This window comes from Stegostoma tigrinum, chromosome 18 (assembly GCF_030684315.1).
Source record: "Stegostoma tigrinum isolate sSteTig4 chromosome 18, sSteTig4.hap1, whole genome shotgun sequence".
NCBI lineage: Eukaryota > Metazoa > Chordata > Chondrichthyes > Orectolobiformes > Stegostomatidae > Stegostoma > Stegostoma tigrinum.
In genome coordinates, this window is record NC_081371.1 from 21,750,644 (window position 1) to 21,770,036 (window position 19,393).

Consider the following 19,393-nt stretch of genomic DNA (forward strand, 5'->3'; position numbering starts at 1 on the left):
TATTGCTGGGATCAATGTTTAGGTTCCAGCTATTCCTGATGTACAGAAATGACCTGGATGAGAGAACCAAATGGAACCAAGTTTAATGACACAACTGGATTGGACAGAGTTGTCAAGAGGGTGTAAAATGATTTAGACATGCTGAGAGTGGGCACCATATGGCAATTGAGGTACAGCATGGCTAAATGTGAAGCTATGCACTTTGAGGAAAACAGAAAGGAGTAGTAGTATTTAAGTGGTTACATATGTATATCCTGACACCCTCTTTCTTATAAAGACTGTTCCATTCTCCCAGTTCTCCTGTCTCCATCACATCTGTTCCAATGATGCCAACTTTGACAACGAAGCTACCTTCTTCCTTTTAACAAGGATTTCCCAGCACTGTTGTTGACAGAGGCCTTCTTCTGGGTCCAACACATCTCCTGCGCTTACCCTCACCTCTTCTCTTCTCTCCTGCAGTAGCGATAGGGTTCCCCTGTCCTACAATCCCACCAGCATCCACATCTGGAGGATTATTAGCTGCTATTTCTGCCATCTCCAGCATGATGCCACCACCAAACACACAGTCCCCTCCTGTCCTCTTCCTCGTTAGTCTTCTGCAGGAACTGTTCCCTCTGGGGTACCCTAGTCCGCTCTTCTTTCACTCTCCCTCTCAAATCCCTCTTTCCCCCAAACAGCTCTGTGACACCTTCCCCTGCAACTGTAGAAGATGTATTGTCTGCCCATTTACCTTCTCCATCCTCGGTATTCGAGGCCAAAACACACCATCCAGGTGAAGCAGCACTTTACCTTTACTTCACATAGTCTGGTCTTCCGCCTTTGCTGCTCACAATGTGGCCTCCTCTACATTGGGGTAACGAAGTGCAGCCTGGGTGACTGCTTTGCAGAACGCTTATGTTCTGTCTGCAAAAAAGACTTTGCGCTTTCAGTTGCTTGTCGCTTCAATGCACCACCCTGTTCCCTGGCCAACATTTATGTCTCAGGCTTGCCATTGTGCTGAAGCGAAGTTCTTTGCAAGCTGGAAGAACAGCACCTCATTTTTCTGCTTGGATGCTGTACAGCCTTCCGGACTCAATATTGAGTTCAGTGACTTTAGGGCTTGAGCTGTCCCATATCCTTAGCCCTGTACACTAGGCCTTGTTATCACATGGGCTGCAATTGCACACAACCCATTGTTAGTTACTAACAGTCCCCATTAACAGCTATTGACCCTCCTGGCCAGATTGTTATCTATTCTCCCTGTCTTTGGCTCTATCCCCACCTATCATTTACTTCCACAGCCTTCTCCAAATATACCCTCATTTTCCTAGCTGCGATCAAATCTGAGAAAGAGTCACTGGACCCAAAACTTTAACTCTGATTTCTCCCCACACAGGCTGTCAGACCTGTTGAGCATTTTCCAGCAATTTCTGTTTTTGTTTCTGAATTTATTGGGTAGCATGGATATACAAAGGAATCTAGGTACCTTTGTACACTAGTCAATGAAAGTAGACAGGCAGGTGCAGCAAGCAATTAGGAATAAAAAAAGGTATATTAGCTTTCATTGCAAGAGGATGAGAATTCAGAATTAGAGGTGTTTTGCAGCATTTATATAGGACTTTAACGAGATTTCACCTGGAGTATTGCATGCACGTTTGGTCTCCCTACGTAAGAAATAGAAACTGAAAGAACTTCAGATACTATAAATGAGGAACAAAAAGCGAAGTTAGTGGAAAAGCTCAGTAGGTCTGGCAACATTTGTGAAGAGAAATCAAAGTTGTTTCTGGTCTGGTGAGGAAGTTCTGAGGAAGGGTCACCGAACCTGAAATGTTAACTTAGATTTCTCTTCACAGATGCTCCCAGACCTGCTGAGCTTTCCCAGCAACTTCTTTTTTTGTTTCTAAGAAAGAATAGACTTGCCATAGTGAGAGTACAGCAAAGGTTCACTAAGCTAATAAGTAGCGGTGGCAGAACTGTCCTGTGAGGAGAGATTAGTTTGACTGGGCCTGTCTTCTCTTGACTTTAAAAGAATGAGAGGGGATCTGAGAAAATTTTACACATTACAAACAGAGTTGAACTGATTAAATGCATGAAGAATACATCCCCTGTTTGGGGAGTCGAGAACTGTGGGATTCAGCCTCAAGATAGGGATTGAATATTTAGGACTGAAATGATAAATTTCTTCACTCAGCAAATCTGGGTAATACTGTACCATGGGAGGCTGTGGAGGGCATGTCACTGAATATATTCAAGAAAGATAAATTTTTAGATTTTAAAGACATAAAGGTTTATGGGGAGGAAGTGGGATTCTTGCATTGAGATACAGGATCAGCCATGATCTTATTGAAATGCAAAGTAAGCTTGAACGGCTGAAAAGCCTATTCCTGCTCCTAGTTGCTATGTTTCTGTGTACATTCTCTCTCTGGCTACCAGGTAAAGTCCAATTTCCAATGAATGCAGGACGAATAATAGCAGGAAGCCAGGAATGCAGTACTGTGGAAGCCTGAATGTTTTCATTACTGGGCACTTAAGCCAAGATGAGGAAATTCACATATTTCACCATGTAAGAAATGAGCTCCCAAGTTTTCACAATGTAGCTACTGACACTTTAAACTTAAATATGTTTGATATGTAGGTATTACATATTTTTGTGAATTTCTCTGGTCTTTGCAGAAAACTGACTGATGGTAACTGCCATTTTTTCTATTTGAAAAATTTTGTTTCCTATCAGTTTATGTGCATTGGTTTGTATATTTTGTTTAAAACATGACTGTGCAACTTGCGAAGTTGACTAACTTTGGTGATTCATTTTAAGTTTTTAAATTCAGATTTTTAAACTAATTTCATGAATGAGAATTAGCAGTTAACAAGAATTTTTTTACAAATGGGGGTAATTTTTAACTTAAGCCTGGCAGTCTTGTGGAGGGGATCATTTGCCTGAGATTCATTCCTTTGGTTTTGTTTTGTGATCTGCTGTACGAATGTAGTTAAAAATTACCCTTGTTGTCAAATTTAGTACTTGGATATTAAGGTTTGAAATGAGCTGTATTAATATTACAATATTGTTTAGTACAAAATATTCCTGTTACAGGTATGGGAGGGGCGATGGCGTGTCATTCCCCATGATGTGCTTCCTGATTGGTTGAAGGATAACGACTACCTCCTGCATGGCCACAGGCCACCAATGCCATCTTTTCGTGCCTGTTTAAGAAGCATTTTTAGGATCCACACAGAAACCTTAAACATTTGGACTCATCTCATAGGTATGGTAAATAACAGAACAGCTGACTCAGCACTTAGCTACTAACCACAGGTGTGTGAATTAGAAGTGGAAAAATATAGAGGTTTCTTGGCAAAATTTGTTGGGTTTGGTTTGTTTTGGAATTAATAACTTAATGCAAAATACTTCTTTATGAAAGATTTTAAAGGAGGAATATTGTGTGCCATATTCCTCAGGGAAGCGCTTAACTATTACATCTACGGTAGTGTAAGAAAATGACCTGAAGATGGGTATCTCTTCCATAGGAGTTTTGATTTGATGATCTTGATAGCGGGCTCATTATGGAAAATGTTTGGAGGAGTAGCAGTTGTTCATTTGGGTTGCAACACCCAGCCAATGGAGTTGTTGATTTGAGAGCAGTCATGCTGGGGATCCCTGCCTGCCAGTGTACTTAAATATTCAGCACTTCTAACTTGCCAGAAGATGTCCAATATTTACATTGAGCAGTGGAGGTGTCAGCTGTTCAGCTGCTATTCTTTGCCTGCATAGAGTGTTCCATAAGTTGTTTTTTGTTTGATGTAAAGAAGACTGGTGAGAAATACTTGGTACACAAACATTATATTTTCAGTCAGTTTGCTGTTTGTCCACACTTTTCAGGTCACAGACGTGACTCCCATAGCATCAGAAACCTTGTTGCTGATTTACAAAATGTGGTGCATGCTGCTGATTATTGTCTATTCAAGATATGTAAATCTGTTGATGATGTTACAATTAATGGAGGGGGGATTCTCTGTCCTGGTCCATAAATTCTTGACATTGGTTATCAATCCAAATTCCTTGTAAATTGGTTCTCCCTGGCCTGCAAGTTGCTACAAGTGTTTTCCACTATGGCATCCTCATTAAATAAGATTTCATGCACTGGGACATTATGTACTTCAGCAAAACTGTGTACCGAGACCAGTTTTAACAACTTACTTTCATCTCTGGCCTCATTTGATTTACTGAAAACATACAGTAGCAGCTCAGTGGAAAATGTAACAAAAAGAGTTGGCATTAGGATGCTGCTTTATGCTGCTGATGTTCCATTGTAACTGATGGAACTGTGTGGGTCCTCCATGGAAAGAAGAATTTAAGTGTGGATGAGCAGCTGTCTGCAGCACCAAGAAGAATTGGGGAGTGTAGGAGTGTGCTCCTTGACAGAGGACAAAGACTCAGGAGGCGGGCAGGATTCAGGCAAGTGGCGGACTTTTATTCAAGCAAGAACCAGTTAATGCAGGGAGAGGGCCAAAGGATCTTCCCCGAATCTGGCCTCAACATGAGAACATAATTATTCCCTTAATCTTTGGCACAGATTGCAAGAGAGGTCAGTGACACATCGTAATTTTTACAGTTAAATACAGCATTTTTTAAAATGTTTTGTGTTACAATAATCATTTACAGCGTGGTCACCGTGTTCTTCCCCCTTATTCATACGCTCAACCCTGTGAAACACCTAATCAATGATGGGCATTCCTATGGACAGCCCCAGGTTCTCATGGTATTTAACAGACATTGTAATCTGTAGGCCTTAGCGTCTTTCTGTGTACCCTATTAGCATTTCAGAGATAACAAGGTGTAGAGCTGAATGAACACAGCAGGCCAAGCAGCATCAGAGGAGGAGGAAGCTGATGTTTTGGGCCTAGAAGGGTCTAAGCCCAAAACGTCAGCCTTCCTCCTCCTCTGATGCTGCTTGGCCTGCTGTGTTCATCCAGCTCTACACCTTGTTATCTCAGATTCTCCAGCTTCTGCAGTTCTACTATCTCTGAAGCATTTAAGAGTTAGGAATTAAGGGTGAGACTCCTTCTGGTCACTCCCAGAACTGTTTATCTCTATGGACTGCTTGAATTCTGTCATTTATTGTATTCCATGTGCAGCTTTTATCCAATTCAGTTATTCCTCGTATATTTTCCACTGTCCGAATCATGTATATAAAAAATACAAAAGGCAGTTGGTTTTAACAAACTCCTGTAAGATTCAAAGTATTAATTTCTGTTATAAAATTAATTTGAAGTGTAAAGTTATACAGCCACTTCTACTGTTAGCACTTTGTCATTAAGTTGCGACCAAACTATTTTGTTCAGGGCCTACCAGGCATCTTCCTTAGAGACAAGAGAAAGCGTTTCCTGAGACTGACTAACTTTCATATGTATATTTAAATGTTTATCTCTTAATGCTTCTGTTATTACTATGGTTATGTGGGTATCTATATTTACGACGAAATCTATCTTTATGATTATCTGAAGAATTTTTAACTAGAACCTATTTCTTAATAGTGTGAATAACTTAAAAAGAAACAAATAGTTACTGCAAAATAATTTTAAACAGCTGTGAAGACAGCAGCTAATGAGTCAGGCTGGCAGGTTCGTGGGCTGTGATTTACACTCCGGGATAACTGGTGCTGATTGCGTAATGGAACAATGTCATATCATTAATGAGGCTGGAATCGTTATCATTATCCTTATCCTTAGAGATCCTCTTATCAAACTGTCTCAGATGGTTGCCTGTAGGACCCCTCGTTCACCTTGGAGTAGCCCTGTTCAACGGTACTATTATGTTTCACTTAAATGATCCTTTTTTGACCATTTTGTGTCTAATGCTGGAGCAGGCTTTTTTTTTGTTTATTCCTTGTTGGCCATCTCGTGTCTTTCAAACATGGGCCACTCTTACAGGGAGGCCTGTGAAGCCAGTGTAGAGTGGTAAATACTATTCGCTACACTACTTCTGTAACTGTCAAAGTTATAAATTTTTCAACTGTCAAATCTTTTAGCTCTGGAGCCACATTGAGTCTCTGGTTAGATGCATGACATCAAGGCCTGCAATCTGGTCCAAGCAAACAGATGAAGATCTTCTCCACATAACTTGTCTCGGTAGTTGTTGGAGGCACTGCAATGCCCGTTTGTGCAGGGGGACTGTATTTGAATCATACATGGCTAGTAGAACAAATCTTTGCTTCCAGCAGACACTCAAAAGTTTATGAACATGCTGCAGCAGTTTTGGTTTCCTACTTTTTTCTGATTTCAAGTGGAATGCCATCGTTTCCAGGGCTGTACCACTGGTAAGATGGACAGTGGGCATGTTCTGTATGAGAGGCATGTCTGCAATAGTGGACAACTTTACCAGTCTTCATTATGTAGATTTTGTGGTTGTGGGCCAACCACCTTTCTACCTGCTTACTCAGTTCAGTGTCCCATTTCATTTTTGTTTTAACTCCAAGAGGACCAATTTGGTTGTTGCATGACCTGTTGTTCCTTAATTCCTTCATGTATCGCTGGGTTTGATAGCAGATTTCATGCTGTTGCAGCATTTCAACCGGTATTGGTTGTTGTCGTGCTCTACAGTCTGCTGAGTCTGTGTAATGGCAGCTCTGGTAGTATCTACAGTTTTTGCTGTGGATTTGCTTGTTGTATGACCAATCAGTATTCCTCTGTGGCAAATTATGTTGGAGGACTGGTAAATAGAAATGAAGTGACAAACGTTTAAAAGAATTTTTCCAGATGCACGTAATAAATGCATTCTAATGGGTGAGAAAAATTACATGAGAAATAGTTTGGATCAGAAATTAGCTTGCTGAAAGAAGACAGAGGGTGGTGGTTGATGGGAAATGTTCATCCTGGAGACCAGTTACGAGTGGTGTACTGCAAGGGTCGGTGTTGGGTCCACTGCTGTTTGTCATTTTTATAAATGACCTGGATGAGGGCGTAAAAGGACGGGTTAGTAAATTTGCAGATGACAGTAAGGTCGGTGGAGTTGTGGATAGTGACGAAGGGCATTGTAGGTTACAGAGAGACATAGATAAGCTGCAGAGCTGGGCTGAGAGGTGGCAAATGGAGTTTAATGCAGACAAGTGTGAGGTGATGCACTTTGGTAGGAGTAACCAGAAGGCAAAGTACTGGGCTAATAGTAAGATTCTTGGCACTGTAGGTGAGCAGAGAGATCTCGGTGTCCATGTACACAGATCCTTGAAAGTTGCCACCCAGGTTGACAGGGCTGTTAAGAAGGCATACAGTGTTTTAGCTTTTATTAATACAGGGATCGAGTTCCAGAACCATGAGGTTATGGTGAAGCTGTACAAAACTCTGGTGCAGCCGCACTTGGAGTATTGTGTACAGTTCTGGTCACCGCATTATAAGAAGGATAAGGAAGCTTTGGAAAGGGTGCAGAGGAGATTTACTAGGATGTTGCCTGGTATGGAGGGAAGGTCTTACGAGGAAAGGCTGAGGGACTTGAGTCTGTTTTCGTTAGAGAGAAGAAGGTTGAGAGGTGACTTAATTGAGACATAGAAGATAATCAGAGGGTTAGATAGGGTGGATAGGGAGAGCCTTTTTCCTAGGATGGTGACGGCGAGCACGAGGGGGCATAGCTTTAAATTGAGGGGTGAAAGATATAGGACAGATGTCAGAGGTAATTTCTTTACTCAGAGTAGTAAGGGTATGGAACGCTTTGCCTGCAACGGTAGTAGATTCGCCAACTTTAGGTACATTTAAGTCGTCATTGGACAAGCATATGGACGTACATGGAATAGTGTAGGTTAGATGGGCTTCAGATTGGTATGGCAGTTCGGCACAACTTCGAGAGCTGAAGGGTCTGTACTTGCTGTAATGTTCTATATGTTCTATGTTCTGTGTTCTTTGAGAAGACCCACTATTTGTGGTCAACTTAAAAAGTTAAACCTAATTGTACTAAGCCAGGTGACAAGTCATAAGAATTGACAGAATATGAAAAGATTATATTTTAATTGAGGGAAATATTAGCATTTGAGAGCAAGCTAGCCATAAATATAAAAAGTTAGTAAGAATTCCAATAAATTTTGATGAAAGAACTGTGATGGTGAGCTTTGGTCCTCTAGAAAATGAGTTTGGAGAATTGACAATGCAAAAGTAAAGAATTGGCAGATGAACATACATTTTGCATCAGTCTTCATCATCGAAATTATGAATAATATTCAAAAGTAATTGTAAATCAGGAAATGGAGAGAAGGGAGAAATTTGGGGAAAATTAGAACCATCAGAGAAGTGGAACTGAGCGAAGTGCTGGTGCTGCGGGCTGATAACAGACCATCCTGGAGTCTTAGTGGCTAGTGAGTTGGCTGTTGCAATGGTTTCAATCTTCCCAAATTCTCTAAATTTGAGGCAGGACTTATTAGATTGGAATGTCACTGCTTTATTCAAAAATGAAGGAAGCCAGCAGGAAACTACAGGCCATTTAGCTTAACATCAAATATTAGAATCTAACATTAAAGAAGTTAGAGCCAGGGTACTTATGTAAGCTTAGGGTAATCAGGCATATTTACCATTGTTTTGCAAAATGGAAATCATTGGTTAACCAGTTGTTTTGAGTTCTTTAAGAAAATAACATGATGTACTGTACTTGAGTAAAAGCAAGATATTATAGATGCTGGAAATCTGAAACAGGCACCATGCAGGAGAAACTTGGGTGTGGCAGCAACTATGATGAGAGAAGCATTTTAATGTTTTGAATCCAATATGACTCTTGGCACTGCAGAAGAGTGATACTGGTTTTGAAATATGGACTGTTTCTGTCCACAGATGCTGCCAGATCTGTTACGCTTCTCCAGCATTCTGTTTATTTTTGGTACTTTAACGTGGCACCTTACCAATTACTGAAGTAAAGTTTATTGCAGAATATACAAATTCATTGTGTAGGATGTTGTTTTGGCATTGAGGGGAAATTGGCTGGTTAAAAAGAAGCAGAGAATAAGCATAAATGGATCCTTTTTGCCAAGCCGTAATGAGTGGGATGCCACAGGGATTGGTGCTGTGACCTCAACTGTTTACAATTTAAATAAATGATTTGAATGAAGGGATGAAATGAATGGTTGCCAGATTTGCTGATGACACAAAGATTGGTCGGAATGTATGTTTTTAGAGGGACGTGAGGCTACAAGAAGGTTAAGATAGTTTGAGTGCCAGAGTTGTGGCAAATTGAGTCTAATGTGGGAAAATTTGAAATTGTCCTTTTTTTGGCAGGAAGAATAAAAAAAAGTATATCTAAAGTGTAAAAGATTGCAGAGATCTCTGTGATCTGAGACTCAATCACTATGCTTCTTAACCAATTCTTTTTTCCCCTCCAATTATTTCATTCTGGGTGGAATGCTTTGTTGAGACAGTCTGTACTGTTATTAGCTGCCTACATTTTCTGAAGTTGCGAGATTCTATCTTTGTTTACCTACTTGTCCAATTCAGATTTTCCCCACCTTTCAACACAAACAAAATGCTGTTCATTCTGGAAATCTGAAATTAACAAATGCTGAACAAATTCAGCAAGACAGGCTTACTGCACCTGTTATTTGTTCTTTGTGTATCTTAAGTGTCTTTAATCAATTGATCTATTTCATTATGGTTTGCCTTTAAAGGACTTTCTATAAGTTCTGTTTCCTCTCGTGTTATGTTTTCCGCCCCCTTCTCTTCGTACTGTTTCTTTGACAGTAGTGTAATTTTTAATCTGTATTTACATTGAATTCTGGTTAAAATTATGTCTGTAATATTAAAGTGCATGTTTTCTGTCTACATTTTGACTGAGTGGCATCTTCTGTCGTTGTTTTAAATTTCCAAAAGCTCTTTTTTTGCTTTGAATGAACTTGGTTTTCTTTCCTCTCTGCATTCGGGCACTTTGTAAATGAATTTCCCTTGGTCACTTTCCACTCCATATTTTCCTTTTATCTTTGCTCTTGTTTCTCCCTTTTGAAGGGCTCTGACACATTTTGTCTGTAGTGAGTGAGAGGCTTGCTTAATCACTGAACTTTGTTTGCAACTACAGTGGAAATTAGAAAGAGCTTGGATACTGAGGTCTAAGAAGTGAAACAGCCTTGTAGTTGAACCACTGAGGCTGGGTACCTCCCATTTTATCCAGGCCTCTTGGCTCAATTGAGAGACACTCGGCTCTCCATCCAAACACTGCAGCCATCTCAGCCGCCTCCTGTTGCCCAGCTTGAGGAGTGGTTACCGCGACAGCAAAGTATCCCTACCCTGGAAGGCATGAAGCTGATGTCTGAAGAATCTTGCTGTCAGATACTTGAGCATCATTGTGGCGTGGCAATGAACAAGGGAGGAGAATGCTGTTGTGAGTGGGCCGTGATAATGCATTTGGGGAGGTGAGAGAGGGAGACTGCAGTGTAAACTGTAGGAGGTGGCCCCTGACTCTGTTTTCCTAATTGAGCTGGAATCAGAAGATTGAAAGATTCCAACATAAAATGGTAAGAGAGCAAATTACTCTGTGCTAGACACTTCCTGAATATGGGGCAGGCTGTATTAGATTGGAAGGTAGCAAATGTCTTTCTGATGCAAACTAGCAGAGCTGGTCCCTCACTTGAGGCCGTGAGAAACCTGAGGCTGTGAACTAATTTGCAGTGTATTGACTCATGGTGTATTGCACTTGTACTATATATAACCTATTAGATTTGAGATTGTACCTGGTTACCCCACTTATTTTTCTTATAAATCCATGACAGCTGTCTCCTGTATATTCAGAGCTGTGGTGTTACCATTGATAAAGTGTGAAATTTGGGTCCAAAAAATCTTCCATGTACCACGCAACATTAATTGACTAATTCATTTTAGGAAATGTCCATTGATTCATTGCCACTTACTATTTATTTCTAAACATTTTTGTTTGCATCTGTTTGTTATACATATTGATCTTTTCTTTCTCAGGTTGTCTTTTCTTCCTTGGTCTTGGAATTTTCTACATGTTTAGGCCGAACATATCCTTTGTTGCTCCTGTGCAGGAGAAAGTAGTATTTGGGGCGTTCTTCCTGGGGGCCATACTCTGCCTGTGTTTCTCTTGGTTGTTTCATACGTTCTACTGCCATTCAGAAAATGTTTCACGTGTATTTTCCAAGTAAGTAACCATGTGTTAAAGAACCATATTAAATTGATTACCTAGCATTCATAATGGTAAATAGCATTTTATAACTACTGTAAAAGGTATTCTGGACATCCCAGAAGAGGTGAGGACCATTTTTTCTGAAATTCGTCTTGAATTGAAAACAGAGCTATTAGTTGTAATTGATTACCAAAGCAAAAGATCTCTGGTCATATTTACTTCTCCCCTTCCTTTCCTCCATTACCAAGAAAAAAGTGTTTGGACTACAAACTCATGTCATCTTAGAGTTTTCATTTAATCAGATCTGGCAATAGAAACTGCTGAGTTGCAACTGTTAGTTATTTGTTGTTGCATGACTTTTCAATGTGGCTGTCCAATTTTCACTTTCAACCTTGAATGTACTAAAGTACCCTTATTAGGTGCGCGTGCAAAATTAACTAAATATTAGCAAAATGTTTACAAACTTTTTTTTGAAGTTTGCTTTTGCTCTTTGAGTGTCAGTTAGCTTGTTTGATGAGACCATCTTTTTAATGCAGACAGATGGCGATATCATGGGTTCAATTACAATAATGGCTGAGGTCAATATGAAGATCCCACCTTCTCGTCCCTTCCCCTCACCCGTGGCATGGTGATCATGTTAAACTCACCATCAGTTGTCTCTCTATGAGAGAGTAGCCCTCTGGGACTATGGTGACATTACCTTTTATCTGATTCTGTTCTAGCTGTTCTATTTTGTGTTAAAATAATGGGTTTAACTGTAGACTATATCTATCTAACGTCAGAAGGTTTTTATTGGTTCTTGCTGCCATTGTTTTGTGGCATATTTTGCTGGAAGACACTGAGCTTTGCTAAGAGCCAGTGTGTCTGCCCTTGTGCCTCAGTAAAGAGGGCTTCAACTTACATGTCGTGTACTGTTTAATTTTTGTTATACAAGTATCGTGCAATGTCAAAGTTTTGCCAGTTTTTCAACAAATGGATTAGGATTCAACACCTAGTACTTCAACCTGATCTCCCAGCCACCATAAATTTTGTCATCTTTGGAAATTAATGGACTACCGTTGACCGACTGCTTTGTCAGTAAATGTGAATAGTCATTTAGTGAGAGATCAGAATATATTTTCACTTTAATACCACTGTTTTTGATTGTATTTCATAGCAGTTTCTTTTACTATTTATTTGTGCTTGCTTTTCATTTACATGCCAATTTATCACGCCTATGACAATATTGTATTGCTACAGTTAATCTGATATATACCCCTATCTTGTTTCCTCAGATTGGACTATTCTGGTATAGCACTTCTAATAATGGGCAGTTTTGTACCATGGTTGTACTACTCCTTCTACTGTAATCCCCAACCATGTTTCATTTACTTGCTTGTTGTCTGTGTACTTGGCATCACTGCAATTATAGTTTCCCAGTGGGACTATTTTGCAACACCACAATACAGAGGTGTACGTGCTGGTAAGTTGATGAGTTTCATCCAACTTTTTATACAACTGTTTGCCAAGGTAACTTCTAGGCTCACTTGTTTTCTTAATGTTTTTGTCTAGATGCTCATTTTGAAAGCAGTAGTTTTTATGGTTTCTTTGCTGTATTTCAAAATGCTATTCAAAATGCTTCCTTTTAAAAACAAATTCAGATTGATCATGGAGCTCGGTAATGCATTGTATAATTTTGAACTGCTTAAATAAGTTTTAGCTTTTTGGTAACATTACTGGGCTTGTTGTTCAGAGAGATCTAGACAAATGATCCAGGGAAACGTGTTCAAGTTCCGCCACAGTGGCTGAAAACTTGTATTGAATTTAAACTAGTTAATTGGATCTGAAGTAAAAAGCTAATATTGATACTGGTAACCATGAAGCTGCTGGATTGTTATTAATACCCATCTTGTTCAAGAATTTCCTTCAGAAAAGAAAATTTGGTATCCTTATGCTGCCTATATGTGGCTACAAACTTGGTAATGTGGTTACTTATAACTGTTTTCTGAAATGATCTAGTAAGCTATGAATTTGGGGATGAGCAATCAGTGACTACATCCCATGAATGAATGAATAAATAAAGAACATGCGCTTTATTTTGTAAAGTAATTTTCTACAACAATAAGCTATTTTGTACTGGCACATAGGTAATTTAAACAGCAAGCTACACCTTGTATTTCTGTGGCATGCGTCACTACAAAATGTGCTGATATACTCCATTTAGGGAAAGATGTGTTAGTGCATTTATTTTATCAACTACTGTTTTATCTGTAAAATTTCGCTGCTGCCACTTTCACACACCCCAACTTCGCTGTTACTTCAACATCAAAAAATGCTTGTTGCCTAGAGGTAACAATGCATTTGATAGTGACAGCTGCTCACACTTGGCGTATTTTTTTTCCCTCTGGCTGCTAGCCTAACCCACATGAAGGCAGTAAGATTTGCGCTTTCCCCTTCCATCTAGAATGGGCTGTGGGGGGGGGCTAGAGATAGAGCATGAGAGTTTAAACAAAACTTCATTCACATAGAATAAAGAGGAAGCTCGTACACTTGATAGCCTGTAGACCTCACTGCATCTAAAGCTTAATTTCTCATTGCAATACAATTATGTGGAAGCACAGAACAAAGTTAGGGGCGTGCTCAACTTTTCTAGAGTGTCTCTCTTGTTGTTTGTTGAAATTATATATTTCCCCATCCATTCTTAGTCTCTCTCATGTTCTGTCCTCACTTGCTGCCTCCGTGTCCTTGCTTGAGCTCTGTTTCTCTGTTCTCCCTCTCTCACTCGCACTATGTATTTGATCTCACTTTCTCTTGGCCCTGCTTCCCTTGTTCTCCACAACCCACCACCCCGGCCACCTTGCTCTCTGTCGTACCTCAGTCACTCTTGTGCTTGTGCTTGCTCTCTGCTGACCCCCCCCCCCCCCCCCCCCCCCCCCCTGCCCTTGCACTCCCTTCACTTGAATGGTGGAGCAAGCAAATGGCCTTCTCCTGTTCCTATTTTCTGTTACTTCAGCTTAGTAGTACTAATCAAAGATATTACCAACTGTTATGGATCAGACCAAATCCCCTTCAAATATAACAAGGAGAATAGCCTGTCTTTAAAGGCAAATGTCAGGTGCTGCGTTCCAGATGTAATTTGATTATACTACTCAGCTTCAAGCAAAACACATTTATTGTTACTGTACAGAGGACTTGGTCTAATTTAGCTATATTGGAAAACCTAACAAAATCATAGATTATGTAATTAATAAAAAAGCAATTCTTCCAATCTAGTAACATCCCAAAAACACCCCTTTGGTAAAGGCAAAGTCAGTCTCATGTGCAATCTATTTTACTATGTGTCTCCAGTCTAGGAGGAAAGAACATCAAGAGAAAGTTCTAGCAGAGAGACACAGAAATCAAGCTTTTAGCTGTAGCCGAGAGAGCAGTATAGCAGCTTCAAAACCCCAAGAGCTGCTGAAAATTAAATTAAAACCCTGGAGCTTGACTCCATCTATTCATACTGTGTATATTGTTGCAACTTCTAAGAAAACAAACCCAAGGCTTTTCAAGCTGTTTGCTTTATTGGCTTGGTACAGACCACTCAGACTCTCTCTCAACCTCTCTTCACAAAAGAAAACAGGACAATATAAACTTCTTAGAGCCATAATATTGTCACCTAATGCAAATTAGATAACACTAATGGAATCATTTACAGATATCAAATATTTATGGCGCCTAAGTAAGTGGTTTTTCATTTAGCTGTTTTAACTTGCATTTGAACCATGACTCATTGTTTTTTTTTCCCTCTTCCATAGGAGTATTTGTAGGATTAGGGCTGAGTGGAGTTGTGCCTACCCTGCACTTTATGATGTCTGAAGGATTTTTCAGGGCTGCTACAATTGGACAGATTGGCTGGCTATTCTTAATGGCAGCATTGTATATCACAGGAGCTGCCTTATATGCTGCCAGGATTCCTGAGCGTTTCTTCCCTGGGAAGTGTGACATTTGGGTGAATATCTAGCAATTCCTTTTTTGTTTGGCTTTCTGTTCAATTTCTTTCATATACTGGAGAATCTGCTGTTAAAATATAATGTGTGGGCACTGTACAAAAAAAATTTTTAAACTTTCCGCATTTTTAGTTGTATGCTCTAAGCAATCACATTAGTCCTTCTGTCCCCCAATTTATTTGTTTCTGATTCTTTTTAAAGAGCATTACTTACATTCTTTATAGAATAACCTTAAGCTTTTGGGAGTTCTGTGTTAGTTACAACTAGTAATTAGAGGAAAAATGGTAGCCCTTTATCAGGTTTATAATTAAGATAGTATTGTCAAATATAGCAGTAACAAAGATATCTCAATTTTTGTAACATGTATGTTCATATAAAAATTCAGACACTCCATTTGTAGACATTTGGAAAGTAACATACCAGTAGAAATGTTGATTTTAAAAGCAGTGTGCTGCATGATCCAGTTGAATTATATATGGTTTATGTTCTTTAATCTAGACTGTTAATTCTGATTTTGTTTCCACAGTTCCATTCCCATCAGTTGTTCCATGTTCTGGTTGTAGCTGGCGCATTTGTCCATTTTCATGGTGTCTCGAATCTTCAGGAATTTCGTCATGGTGTTGGCGGTGGATGTGCTGAAAATAGCTTACTATGAGACTGATCTTTAATTAGATGTGCAGTGAAACTATAATCAGTGGAATTGGTGATAGAATGACTGAAGACCTGTTCTGATAATTCTTACCACAGTTGTAATTTGGGTCAGTCAGTCAGTCCAATATTGTGTGTTTCACAAATAGTGATCAGTTTTCTCACCTGTTCTGGATGATGCTATCACACCTGGAAATTAATGGTAATCAGATGATCTGGGAACCAACTGGAAGAGTGCGTAACTAGTTTGGGCTTCATTGGAAATACAGGACTACAACTGCATCAGAATGGTGTTTTCCACAAAAATCATGGGTAATCAAAGGAAACAACCCTCGCGGTAGAGATGGACAATGTCACTATGCTTGAAGTCAGCAAATGAAGAGTTATCCATGCAATTGACTAACTAGTTATAAAATCCCAATTAAAATATGTAAATTATAAATTATAATCTAGTATGTAATTTACATAAGTGCTGAATCTGAAGCAAAATGATGCTTTTATTGAATACCATATTTATTTCTATGAAAAAATACAAAGTGGAAGAAGATTTTGAAGGAATTAATACTTCTGGCAGGGTCTGCTGCTTATAACAATAAGGTCCTTGTAAATAAGATTTCTAACTTTCAGTTAATTAGAAAATTTATATTATGAAATGACTTTTGTACAGAGAGCATTCGCAAGAGTACCGCACACTGTTAACTTACATTGCACAAATATTAGTGGACATCACTTCAGGTAGTAGAAAGATGCTAGTATACGAAGCAATGCAAAAAAGCCTTCTTCGTGATGGCTTTCCCACTAAGTGTGCTGAGAGGTCTGGTAATTTTATTTTTTATTCTGCCGTATGCTATGCTAATAGACAGCAATGATCGGTGAAATCAACTTGAAGTAAGAGTGCAGATTTCTACTGATTGTGCACCCAGCCCAACTTGTAAGGAATTCTATGCCTTTAAATGTATGCATATGTTGTATAGACATATTCATTCATATACAAACAATTTTACTTTCGTTGTTGTGATGTCCTTTGCATGGGTTGGGGGTAGGACTTGACACTACATTTTGTTGGTTAGTTTGTTAGTCGTTGATGTAAAGTGATGTAACTGGACCAAAGCAGTTTGCTTTCAGGTTCAGTTAAAATTGGAAATCATCAGCTCTAAAACATTTTTAACTTATTTTGTCACTGTGGATATTCCAGCAAATCTAAATAAGCAGGTCTTTTTATGGTTTCCTTTATTGTTGTAGGTGCAAAACTGCTTCCTTCCTCATTTTGGACTAAAGCAGTAGTAAAGAAACTAAACTTCACAGTTTCTATTTGAGATACGTGTTTTGAATTAATAAATCTACCCCCTGTAAATCATATAACTTATTCATTACACTCCTGTTAGATTCAGGCCTGACAGCTTCTGTTATCTAAACAGCTGTAATGACAGTTACTTTTTTATGGTGGAAATTTTCAGTAGAAATGATCTAATTTTAAATTCTGATAAAGGATAGCCAAATTACTCTATTATTAGTGCTTGCTTTGACACTAGGCAACCATGGATAATTTATTTTTATTCTTTCCCCTACACTCTTTCCCCCTTTTCCTGAATTGTTAAAGTTATCCTGGTGTTTTGATTGATTCAAGCTGGACAGCCGGTTGAAGTGCTCAGCATGGAAGAACAAAGCTACATTTTGATTCTGTCTGCTGAGCTTTACTATTAACTGCAGTTATGAAGAAGCCTGAAATACTAACTAAATTAATGCATTACGGGCAAACAGAGAAAAACCATAGTAAGAAACTGAAGTCTCAGCTCATGAGATCCAACATTCTAAGGTACTTTTCAGCTCTCAGCCATTCGTACTTGACTCACACCAGATGTTGGTGTGAAGCTGTAGTACCCTTTAAGGGGGATTTATTTCATTATTCTTACCTTTAATATTGCTTGATCTTATCGATACCTCCTTCACCCTTCGGTATATCATCCTGCCAGGCAGCTAGAATGAGTGCTGATAATAGTTTCAAACTAAGAATGTTGATCCTAGAGGATGAAAAGTTTTTATTGGCTTATTTTGGCAAGACCAGATATGACATGAATCTAAGCATTAAGTGTAATGGGTCAATTTCTTGTTTTACATGATGTTTATAGTTGGTTCAAAGAAAAACTTGAGGGATAGGTAAAAATGTTTTGTGATACGCTTAAGTATCAAGTACCTATGTTACCAAAATGAGAAACTGACTAAAAGCAAAATCCTACTTGTTTATTTTGTGTTAAATGCTGCTTAGCTCATAAGATTTCCCTAGAGTTTGTCCAATGCCTTATTTGAATCAATTTTTCTTTAGCTTGCTGTGGGAATGTTTTATAATCAAGAATATTTCATTTTCAAATACAAGGAGGCCTTGTTTATTTTATTTTCCAATGCTTTACTCATGTCCCTAGATTATATATTGGCTGAGGGTGCATAATTGTATTTTTACTTGATGTAACATTCAATTCATCTAATAAAAAAATTATAATTTTTGGTTTGGTTTTGTATCATTTTGTCATAACTATTAATATCTCTATTTATTGAACTGACTTTATTGGCTGAATTCATCTCTTTCTCCTCTCTCTTCCAACTCCAATTTCTGAATATTCAGATACACACTGAAGCAAGAAATTACTTCCCACGCCCCCATTTTGCACAGGGGTGAGGAATAATTAGTTACGTTTGATGGGATACAGTTAGAAAGTGGTGCTAAATAGGTTGACATTTCTCAAAGTTAATGAATCCAGATGGGATTCATCTTAGGTTGCAGAAGGCATTTAGATGGGCAGATCAGAAACTGTGACCAACATTCTTTAATCTGTCTTTGATGGGAGTGGTGCCATTGGTCTTGAAGGATTGCAAATATTTATATACCTATTCATAAAAGGGGAGAAAGGCAAACCTATACTTTTAAGTTTAGCAGTAGTGGAAAATCATGAAGCTGCAACATTATTCTAGATGTGGACTCAAAGCCCTGACTCTCGTAAGACTATATTGCAAGAGAACTGGAGCACAAGAACAGAGGCTAATGTAATTTGTCTTCCTAACTGCTTGCTGTACCTTCATGCTTTGAGTTCCTTGCACAAACATATCCATACCCTGCTCTGAACATCAGCATTTACAAAATATTACACTGCTCTAAACTTAGCAAACAGAATTACCTGTTCATTTCCATGTTATATTCCCCATCTTGTCCAATAAGTTAACATGACTATTTATCTTTGCACTGTGTTCTCACAGTTGCATTCCTACTTCAATTCCTTGTGTGCCAAATGATCCTATGAAGCTACATTATGATTCTGGATTTTTATTCTCCTCATTGTCTTGAGCCAGATGCTGACATGGTGGTGCATGATTGTTTTCTTGCTAAGTGTACTCTTTTTCTCAATGGTATTGTGAGCTCCTGCAGGGAGAATTGCTGTCATTAGTCAGAAAATTTGGAGATGTGTTGCTGCAGTAATAAATTGTACAGTAGAAGACCAGACACTATCAGCCAAAAGCATCTTTGGAAAATGCATGGTTGTTAATATCGACCAAAAGATAACTATTAGTCATTTGCATTAGCATAAATTTCAAAGTTGCTGGTTACAGCTTGTAAAATGGTCTATTATTTTGGATAGGAGCTTCTGTTTTTACTAATCTTGAAATAGTCAAGACACAGGATTTCATTTTTGATATTTGAGAAGCA

General features: G+C 38.8%; 1 protein-coding gene across 3 annotated transcripts in view; it reads left to right on the forward strand.

Moving 5' to 3' along the window:
- Positions 1-18,150, forward strand: part of LOC125461034 (adiponectin receptor protein 2) — a 72,174-nt gene extending 54,024 nt beyond the window's left edge. For all 3 annotated transcript variants that reach the window (XM_048549340.2, XM_048549339.2, XM_048549341.2), the window contains 5 exons: positions 3,071-3,242; positions 10,909-11,095; positions 12,355-12,542; positions 14,857-15,050; positions 15,575-18,150. In XM_048549340.2, the coding sequence (XP_048405297.1) occupies positions 3,071-3,242; positions 10,909-11,095; positions 12,355-12,542; positions 14,857-15,050; positions 15,575-15,703 (870 nt within the window). In that variant the 3' untranslated portion in view covers positions 15,704-18,150. The remainder of the gene's footprint in view (positions 1-3,070; positions 3,243-10,908; positions 11,096-12,354; positions 12,543-14,856; positions 15,051-15,574) is intronic.
- The last annotated feature ends 1,243 nt before the right edge of the window (positions 18,151-19,393 follow it).